At 47.7% G+C, this 11,082-nt stretch overlaps 1 protein-coding gene across 1 annotated transcript; it reads right to left on the bottom strand.

The window, feature by feature from the left end:
• Positions 1 to 5,847: 5,847 nt before the first annotated feature.
• On the bottom strand, positions 5,848 to 7,681 carry LOC115309916 (the record flags this gene model as incomplete). The annotated part of the gene is made up of 2 exons (XM_040213572.1): positions 5,848 to 6,521; positions 6,733 to 7,681. Coding segments are annotated over 2 exons (1,623 nt in total), but the record flags the coding sequence as incomplete, so codon positions are not given.
• Positions 7,682 to 11,082: the final 3,401 nt, after the last annotated feature.

The raw sequence follows: 11,082 nt of genomic DNA, 5'->3' as shown, positions 1-11,082 counted from the left end.
AAGTGCGTCAGCAAGGAACATGTAGCCGAGGGCTCGAGGTCATCACAATCCTGTCGAGGAAATTGCTTGCATAGAACACAGAAGCAGACACTCCAAACAGCGCTGCATGCTGTAGGACAGTAACCTTTATGGAATTTTTGCAAACAGGTTTGATTTATCAACTGGACCGAAGCAATGGAAGCAGGTCAGGACAGCAATCCAGCTTCGGTGTCCAGGAGCCTGTTAGCAATCTATCTCCGAAGCACATGTATTGTAAAACATGCCAATCAACTTTTTTTTTAACCCCATAACTATTTTGGATGAGCCTCACTCGTAGACGTGGAGCCATTCCCAGCCCATTCAAGACGAGTGTTGCTCGTCTCCCTTCCCAAGTTTACCACTGGACCGTCGTGGATGGCCGAAGCTCGCTTATGGCTTAGTTTGCGACTCTGCCAACAAATGAGGCTAAAAATTTGATTTGAAAAGCGAAAAAAGCTTCCCCACAAAAAAAAAACAAAAGGTTATGGGGTTAAACTTGACACGAAACATACCCAAATCGCTTTTGGCAACAGTAATAGGAGTAAAGCGGTTCAATTAGAATGTATACAAAAATGCGTATCAATGGGAATTGTTAAATAAAATATATGATCTCATGCCACAGTACGTCTTCCGTTCCTGCTTCAGGCGTCCCAGGCTGGCCATCTGCAGCAGGGGTTCCTTTTCTATTGTAGACCCCCATCAGGATCTCTGCTTATCGAGGGAGGCACGAAAAATTTGAGAATGAAAGCAATGCACCTCCGAGCATAGTTCTTTTGAAAACGGAGAAATATAATGGAGCTTTCATCTCGTCAGATTCTGTACAAGTACCATCACTTATAAAAACTTGCCTTGTGCTGTGGAGCCTTCACCTGGACTTGGCTCGTTGGTCCGGCCAGTGTCCGTGGCCCTCGACGCAGGTGCACGAACCATGGACCTACCACCAGATTAATCATTACAATCGCAAACATGTTCACGATTTGAAGTGTGTGGGCCAATGTTTGTCCCTACTTTCTGCGGTGAATTCGCCCATCCAAGAATCCGAGGAACTTGTATAGCACCCACGTCGGCTGCGTCACGTCTTCCCGGCCGGCACCACTTTTGCCTTTTGCCCCTTTGGACTCCTTGGCGTATCTGTCGCGAATCAGTCGCCACCTGCGCTTGCACTCCGCCTCCGTGACGCCTGAAATTAGGAACCTCATCAGGGCGGCACCAGCAAAATGAAAGCAATGGATTGCAAAAAGATACCATTAGAGGCAAAAAAGAATGCGCAATAATTACTCTCTCCCACTGAGGTCATTCGGAAAACAAAACAAGGAAACAAGGTACTGATGTACTCAATAGATATTGGTGCATTAGTTTTCCGTGTATACTGCACACGATAGACACACAACCCAGTTTTCAACATACATGCTGCTAAAATATTTGCATGCCAAATTTTTATTCAAAAGCGGGACTTATCAGTAGCGCCTTGAGCATATGTTTGCGCGTACATCTAATGCACCTGTGGTAGGTAGTAGCAGCCTGGAGGTTTTACGGGCTCTAATACTTTCACGCGTGCTCATCACGTGGTTGTAGTAGAACAATGCATAATAAAAGCTGGGTGCCTGCATCAAGTAACGTTTCTGTTCGCGCTAATTACGTTGGCCTTTCGATCAATTAAAGGAAAGCCAACGCCGGCAATGTACGCGGTTCACGCGGTCGCATTCACTGTATAATACATTCTAAGTAAATAATTAAAACAAAGCGTAGGCGAACGCATGTGCAGAGTGCTGTTTGTTTGATTTTTGCTTCAGAAAAGAACACCGACGCCAGCACGTGTACTTACGTTCTCCTTGATGCTTGTTTAGTTTAAAGATAGCGCCGCTATTTCTTTGCTTGTGTGATAAAGCACGTGCAGTTGCAATTGCCTGGCAAACCTGAAGAGGGGATTTAGCCAAACGTACTGACGCGTGCATGCACGCATGAGGCAAAAGGCGGGACGCTATGGTTTCAGACGTCTATATCGAACAAATGCACCTTACCCATTTGCTGCGCGATATATGCCCACGCGTTGTCTCTTTTAGTACTGTCGCGGTAGTCTGACCGGCTCGTGTCGTAGAGCCAGGGGTGCGATTCGACGTGCATGATGAGCGCCTCCTGGTCGCTCACCATGGGCTCCCCTGGCTTTTGTTGGGCTCCTCTTGATTCCATTCTGCAGGGAATGCTTGATCTCGACTCGACTACGAACACACGACCGTCACCGGCGCAGCAGACGTCCCCGACCGGAAAAACGGGACGAACCGGATGTAGTTGCCAGCGCCGCGCATGCGCTTCGGCGTTCTTTTTTTCGCGAATTGTGATTGGTCCACCGCAACCCACCGCACGCCCCTCCGCACTGGAAAGTTCAGCCTGGCCCAACTCTGCTGCGGTGCGTTGCGGAACGCCAAGCGTCGTCGGTTGCTAGGCGACACGCTTCTGCAGTCGACCGCAAGCATCCCGTACCGCACTGGAACGCAGTCAAACGCAACTGTCTGAACTGGCCTCTGTGCGTACAAGTTTGGCGCAAGCGGCTTTCGCAACGCAACGCGTCCGCTTGCCGCTACGGAACGCACCGCGCTCAAACGCGAATGTGCGTATGGGCCTTAACGCAGTAGTGACATGGCGTCGCGTTGAGAACCACGCCGTTCGCGACATCGAGTCGCCGTTGTAACGCGGTCATGACATCGTTCCGCGTCGAAGACGACGTGGACGTGGTCGTCGATGCCGACGTTGACGCCCCACGCAGCGTAGAAACATCGGTATGACGTCACGTTAACGTCATCCTGGTGTCGTCGTCAACGTCACAAGGCCTTGACGGCGTGTAACGTCGTCGCCTTCGCCAACATAAACGTCGAAGCGTCGTCACGACGGAGTCTTCACGTCGTGGAGTTGTCGGGACGTCGTCGTGACGTCGAGTTGAGTCATGTCGACAACGACGTCGACGACCTGACACCAAGCGTCTTTATGATGTCGCATTGGCAAGGACGCCGTCATCTGGACGTCGTTGTCGTCAACGTCAACGTTGACAATGACGTCGTTGTCAACGCAATATTACGTCAGAAAGCAGTGTTAGTGTCGTTTAACGCGCGTTGTCAACGTCGGTAACAACGTTGACGTCAAGGCGTCGTAGGCGCCTTGACGTCGTATGTAGGCGGCCATTTTAACTGGCTTCTTGTGCCCGTACGTATGCAGAAAATTAAGAGTTATGCAAAAATTAACCCGATCAAGAAAAAAAAACATTATTCATTCTTAGTCCAGTTACTTTTTATATAAGGACGGACAGATATTTGGTTAACGTTGTTTTAGTTTTTAACGCAAGTACACAAGATAAACCTGTTTGTCATGTTCTATGTGTGTCCCATGACTATAGTAGTGTTCATAATCGCAGATTTGTTTTTACGCAAATACAGGATAAGCACCATGAGTAGAGTGATGGGGTCATAGATGTGAAAATAAGAGGCATTTACAGACAACCCCAAAAGGTATACAGGGTGTGCGTAGGTAAACAAAAGCAAATAATGGCCGAACTTCCGGGGGAGTATTTTACTTCCGGTTGGCTATTATTTTTGCTTGTTTTTGAGGAGCCTCAGTGATTATCACATACTTTAAAAGTCACACCCATGGGTGAAAAGAAAGAGTACTTGTTCTTCAAGGATCGCAACGTCGTCGTCGATGGCTCGCCTGACACAACTCGCCTCGTTCCTTCCAAAATTGGACCTGACGCCTGATTTTCGACGGGTTTCTTCTAACCAAGCCTCGAATCCTGTGACCAAGTGCCCCGTGATTTTCCAGGCCAAGTCTGACCTTTATTGGACCACCTATCTGAATTATACAAGCACTTTTCGTGCTCCCACTCAGAAACCAGCCGGTAAGCCTAACGCCGCTTCGAGCTGCGGGACGGCTTCGCTTCGAGCTGCCACCAACATCGGTTTACGACGCGGCTCGCCCGCGTACCTTCCTGCTTCCAAGCATGCCTCTCCGCTACATTGCGGACGCCGAAGAATGGACTACAGCAGCCCAGCGTTCACCAACAAACAGTAAACCTGCGGAAACCCTTTTTCTGCGCCCTTCCCCTGGCCTTAATCTCGCCACGCTATGGCCCCCATCTTTCATTCTGCTCAGAGCAGCATGGCTTGCCTCACGGATAGTGAGACCCGTTCCCTTATTCTTACCATTCAAGCTCCGAAATATCTCGCCACTCTCTGTATAACGGATTCTCACACCATCCCCAAGCCCCTCACCGTCAACTCCCACACCATTTCCGATAAACATCACCACATCCAGGTATACGAACTGCCACCGAACGACTCCTGCATTGGCGTCATACACCAAGTAGAGCCCCATACTCCCCCGGAGGAGCTCCTCAAACACCTTGAGACCGAAACCTGCGACATCCTGTCTGCCCTCCATGATGGGCAAAACCAGCACATCCCTAATCACATTTCGCAGCTTCTACATCCCACATGGTGTCTAGTACAAGCTTGCGTAAGATCGTTTCGTGTGTCTGCTAGCGTATGGCACTGCAACACGCCGCGACCGCCACCTCCCGCCGTCCCAACACTAGACCAGGGTTGGGCAGTATCGCGATACAAATGTATCGCGATAGTATTTTAGGAATACATTTCGTACCTGTATTTCTGTATCGCAATACATTTTTTTCACCAGTATCTGTATTTCTGTTTCGAAATACATTTTGAATGTTCCTTTGTATCGCGATACAATCAGGGTGAAATGTATTTCGTTCCATTTCTTGAGAAATACTCCCCCTTCCCCTCCTCCCCCCCTCCCCCCCAAAAAAAAAAATCCGAGCGCTTTTTTTTTTTTTTTTTTTTTTTTACTTTCGAGGGCACTAGGGTCAAGGAGATGCTGGGACATTGTTACCATGCTGACCAAGGTTCCTCCCAATCCTCCAAACTATTTTTCTATGCGTCCTCTTCTTTCTTCTGAGAACTGTTGCGCTCGGGGACTCGAACTAGCTGGCGTGCCAGGAGTGGAGTCAGAGCATCTTGTGCCGCAAGTCCTTAGGTAGGGGTTTCTTGAGTCATTGTTTGCGGGCATCCAAAGCCCGCTGCTAACCGCCTCTTTTGCCTTAACGTACAGAGTACACCCAGCCGGCAAAGCTGAGTCACATTCCGTTGCAGCACGAGCCTGGCGGTGGTTGACTTGAAATAGTAGGATAACTCGCGCTGTGAATTTAAACAGATATTTGAATGCGTCTGCGGCTGCGCCCGTAATATTGCACGGCTCAAGGGTACGTCCCAGCCGACGTGAAAGTTACCTGCTGCTCTGGTGATCCGAAACCCAGGAGGAGGCCAGAAGTGGCCTCGCTGTGCCGACCCAGACTTCGTACACCTGCGACTAGTCTCGAGCGCGCTGTTTCTCGGAGAGCTCGCACCTCTGCCGGCAATATCAGGTTGCAATCCACGAAGAAGAAGAAGGTAAGGGCAGGAGGAGAAAACAGAGAGGTTAACCAAGGCGGCCTGCCTCGGTTGGCTACTCTGAGTTGGGGAAGGGGATGAGGGGATAAAGGAAGGAGGAAAGAAAAAGTAGAGGAGGATAAAGGTAACACACTAGCACTCACGTTAACACTGTGAGGGCAGAATCAATAATTAAGAAAATGCCGCAGTTTCCAATATGACACTAAAACTAAGAGACTGAAAGTGCGTGCTGGATTGTCACCAATGTTCACCCAAAACACTCGTGTTTCTGTACGCGCCAGCGCGAAGTCCAGTTGCGCACGTGTACACTTACCGGAATTATAAAATGGATAGCCCTCTATACGACAACAAATAATGAACACTAGATAAGTTTTTACAAACAGAACTCGAGGCGAGTTTCTGATAAAAATCGCAGAAGGGCTTTTGCGGCCTTCTCCTCTTTAAGTGGTGAGTCCCAGGCCCCTAGTATTTTGGACGTTGTAAATGGCCGGTCGTCTAGATGTGAAAGAATCCTCTTTAGGAGTTCTTTTTCTGCATCGTAAAGTGCACATTCACATAATAAATGAGATATAGTTTCCACACAATCACATCCTGGACAGTTCGGAGTGTGTGTTTTTCCCATTCGGTGCAGAAATCCGTGTGTGTAGGAAACGCCCAGACGTAATTGGTGTATAACAACTTCCGTTCGCTTGGGTAAATTACGTGACACACGGTATGTTAGGTCAGGATCCAGTAGATATAGAGGAGGGTAATGGTGTGCAGAGCTCTTCCAGAGACTTTGGGTTGCATTTCGGGCGTGGAGATTTATCAATGAAGTGACGTCGCTTCTGGAGTAGGGTATTTCGACGTTGGGGAATAAGGTATGGGCAGAAGTCGCAGCACCATCCGCAGCTTCATTTCCAGGTATCTCGCAGTGTCCAGGAATCCACTGGAACTCGACAGAGTGTCTCCTATCAATACATTTCTGAAGATGGCATAAAAGTTTGAAAATAATTTGTCCATTTTCATTTCGTTGCAGATATGTACAGATGCTTTGGAGTGCAGGCTAACCGCCGAATTCAGAAACCTCACTCGAACTACACTCAAACTTAAGGGCCCCTCCACTTCCTCGAGGAAGGCGCGAGGACCGGCGCTGGCCAATCGCGAGGACGGATCCGCCGTCGCGATTGGCCAGCGCCGGCCCTCGCGCCTTCTTCGAGGAGGTGGAGGGGCCCTTCAGTTTGAGTGTAGTTTGTGTGAGGTTTCTGAATTCGGCGGTTAGAATCTGTAAACACCGTCCATGCCTGAGGTGGCTTTGTCAATATAAATCGAAGGGCTTGATGAAGGCCTACAAGTTCAGCCTCTGTTGAAGATGTCTTGTGGCTAAGCTTGAATTTTCTTGTTGTGGCATACGATGGAATCACAATGCTTGCGGTAGAACTATTTTTGACACATGATCCGTCCGTATATATGTGAGTTTTTGACGCGTGTAAACAGGCAATGGTGGATAAAGTGAGTTGTTTAAGCACTAGCAATGGTGTGTTTGATTTCTTCTTGATGCCTTGAATGTCAAGTTCCACAACGGGGAGAGGGAGTCTCCATGGAGGTATAGTTGGAAGATTAAACGAGTTTATATCATCAGGGACGTATTGCTCCATTTTTGATAGTGCCATTGAATATTCTGAGTGAGGTCGCTTAAAAGTAAGATCAGCCAGTAAGTGATGACTATGATTAGTAGTATGTCTCAGATGAACCCTTAATGTTTCCTGCATCATTAGTATTTCTACAGGTGTGGCGCGTGCCTCGGCAACTGTGCCCAGAGTCGAGGCACAAGCTGGTAGGCCCAAACAGCCACGGAGGCCACGTGCTTGAACTGCTCTGAGAGCTTTGATGTTGGTTTGACACGTGCCATGTAAAATGGGAGCGCTATATCGAAGTAAGCCGACAAATAAGGCCAAGTATATCTGTAAGAGGGATCTTACTGTCGCGCCCCACGTGATTCCACCGATGAAGCGGGCAAAAACACTAAAACTGACAAGCTTTTTGCGCAAATACAAAATATGAGGTGACCAGGTCAGACCCCTATCGATGGTTACTCCAAGAAATGTGTGGCATTTAACGTACGGCATTGTTCGTTTGCCTATCTTAAGTGGGTATTTGTCCATTCTTCGGCGGGTGAAAGCAATAGCTGCTGATTTGTCAATGGAAATTTCGAGTGCACGGGTATTAAGATAAGTTGTCATTTTCTTCAGTGCAGACTGAACCCTTGCCTTTTCTTAAACTCGTGTAGATCCAGAAGCCCATATACAGATATCATCGGCGTAGAAAGATGCCTGGATGGTTGGGGGCAGTATTTTGGCGAGACGAATGAGAGCGATGTTAAATAATATAGGACTGAGGACGCCCCCCTGAGGGACACCACGGGTCACCGGATGTGAAGGCGTATTTCCTTCTTTTGTAGACATAAAAATTGATCTTCCTGTGAGGTAGCTTCTTATCCACCTATATAAGTGTCCCCCAATTCCAATTTCGCTGAGAGCCTGAAATATCGCTTCGTGAGTGACATTATCGAATGATCCTTTGATGTCTAAGAAAGCCGCTATTGTGAATTTACGGTGTGCTCGCTCCTGTTGTATGTAAGTTACAAGGTCAAGGACTCCATCGATAGAGCTCCTTCCTCGACGGAAGCCTTGCATGATTTCTGGATATATCCCTTGCTGTTCAAGATACCAATCTAAATGGCGGTGAATAATTTTTTCCATGATTTTTCCAATGCAACTCGCGAGCGCGACAGGACGGTACGAAGTTAATTGAAGTGGCGATTTGCCCGGTTTGAGAAGTTGCACAATCCTTGACTCTTTCCACGAGCCAGGAACATTTTCATTGATCCATGAAGAGTTGAATATATTCAAAAGAAGCTTTCGCGCGTCCTTCCCCATATGTATCAAATAACTGTACTGTATGCCGTCAGGTCCCGGAGATGTGTGAGGTTTCACTGAAGACAGTGCAGCATCGATTTCGCTCATTGTGAAAAGGTCGCTCATAGCTTCTTCACGAAGTACTGGTTCGACTGTGATGCGAGATGGAGATTGGCTCGAAAGGGTTGTGTATGTTGTCAACAAAATGCAGTACAGGCTTGCCACCTCTTTCTCTGAACAATTTCTTGAAAGCGCCAGAGAGCGAAATGGGTGCAGTTGCGAAGGAGAAGATTTGAGACCTCGTGAGATCTTCCGTATTTTACATAATGGCTTTCTGGGATCTATATTTTCCCAAAGCGTCCTCCAGCAATGTCGAGCTAGCTTCTTAAAATGACGACAGATTTTCTTTTGCACTCTGCGCAATTCGCGGAGATCTTTGATGTCTTTAGTTTTCCTGGATCGTCTTTCTGCCCTCCGACGTATAGCGCGGAGGCGCTCGTATTCTGCGTCAATTGTCTTTTGCGTGGACGGGACGTTAAAATCACGTGTTGCTTTTTCTGCACAGGATACAATGACCTTTTCAAAGTGAGATAGTTCAGTAACATTATTGCATTCGTTCGTCATTGCTTCTTCAAACATATGCCAGTTGGTTCGTCGTAGGAAGTTTGTTTTTCGGACATTGGTAAACCCATTAATTATTGTGTATGTGGGTACGTGGTCACTACCACGAGTTTCAATGTCTGCAAACCATGTTGTTTGCGATGTTAGTGCTGCCGAAACAAATGTTAAGTCGAGGCAGTTGCTACCTTCCGTTCCGTAGAAATACGTCGGGGTTCCGTCATTAATGGTAGATAAGTGGTAATCGTCGGCTAATTCTGCCAAGTGCCTTCCACGCAGGTTTGTCCGAATGCTCCCCCATATTGGATGATGGGCATTAAAATCACCTGTTACAATAAATGGCGGTGGCATTGTATTTAGGATAGACTTCAAATGCTGCCTGTCAAATAAGGACTTTGGTGGTGTATATGCTGCGATTATTGTGAACTTCATTTTCCCATTTGAAATCGTCGCGCAAACATATTCGTTGGTCGGGTGGGTTGAAACGACGTGTGCGGTATATGTAAGATCTCTTCGAATGAACATTGTCACGCGACTTGCACTATTAGTGCATGCTGAGTCAAATTTTTTGTACCGTGATATTTGAATGTCTTTAGTTAAGTTTGATTCACAGATTACAATGATGGGGAAGCTACATTTATAAACGAGTTGTCTGAAATCAGAAAGTCGTGATCGCAAACCTCTTGCGTTCCATTGTATGATAGAGGCGCTCTTGCAATGTTCATCCATTGTACTGACCTACGCTATTTGTGATAGCGGTGATCGCTAATGGGAATTATCAATCGCTCCATAGTAAGCAGAGCTTCTACCTCTGGAATGTTGTTTGCCCCAGGGTATTCTTGTATGATAGCCTTTAACGCCGCAAATAACATGGGTACGAGTACCTGCGCAAGATCTTTTTGTGTTCGTGGATGCTGTGACTGGTTTGACATTGGGTATGTTGCTGGTGTTCCAGCGGGAGGCGCTTGAGTTTTCCGAGATCGACGAGGTGCTGATATGGGTGTTGGCATTGTCGACCGCCCTGGACGCTGCTCCAAGGGAAGAAAGTCGTCCTCTTGTGTATTTCTTTGATCTTTTTGAACCTTGCGAGGACGCTTCAGGATCTCGCTGTAAGTTTTCTTTGTAGGTGCTCCTCCGTTGGGATGTTCTGGTCGTGCTTGGCGGCGAACAACTTGTGGATTTGGTGACGGAGCTCGGCGCCTTGTTTGCCTTCCGTAGATGATATAACGTTGTTTTGCAGCAGTGGCGGCCCTTTTTCGCGGACATCCGGAATATGTGGATGTATGGTTGCCGCTGCAGTTGGCACATTTTGGTTCTTTTCTGGAGCTACACTCCTTGTGGCTGTGTGGTCCTGCACACACCTTGCAACGACGCTCTCCTCTACAGTTCCTGGCGAGATGTCCATATCTTTGGCAGTTGAAGCACTGAACTGCCTGTCCAAAGTATTCTTCAACGGGATGGCTTGTGAATCCGAGGTAGATGCGCTGAGGCATGGCTCGGTCCGTCCGAAATGTGAGGACGACTGTAGTTGAAGGGTGTTGTTCCACAATTCCGTCGTCCTGGCGTCGGTAGGCCACTTGACGTTGAACAGACGTGACTCCAAAGTCTTTTAAATAATCCAAGAGCTCATCGTTGCTGTATTCGAGTGGCACATGTTTTACTTTTCCATAGTTTCTTGAATATGCCTCCGGAATATGAGCAGTTACCTGAATCTCTCCGAGAGAGGTGACTGCGAGAAGCTTGTTTGCCGAGTCCAGAGATGAAACATTTACGGAGAGATTGCCTTCTTTGTTGATTTTGTGCGAGAAAATCTTTTCTTGTGTGACCGCTATGATCTCGTTGGCAAGCGCGTTTGGGTTTACACGCCAGAAGGACGCGTTTGGTGTTGTCGGCTTGAAGACTACGGGAATTCCTGTTGCCCGGTTTTTTCGGTATGTCACGACTGTGTACGGTTCGTCATTGTCGGTCTCATCGGTTATGTCCCTCAATGAATATAATGAGGTGTTATCCTCGCCTTGGTCCCTCTCGACATCGGCGGTACGGATTCGTTTGGAAGGGATGTTCTCGTCCGATACTGTTCCACTTATTTCTTG

Source organism: Ixodes scapularis, unplaced genomic scaffold (genome assembly GCF_016920785.2).
Source record: "Ixodes scapularis isolate PalLabHiFi unplaced genomic scaffold, ASM1692078v2 PGA_scaffold0__279_contigs__length_252992795, whole genome shotgun sequence".
NCBI lineage: Eukaryota > Metazoa > Arthropoda > Arachnida > Ixodida > Ixodidae > Ixodes > Ixodes scapularis.
This window is presented reverse-complemented; position numbering and strand designations above follow the sequence as displayed.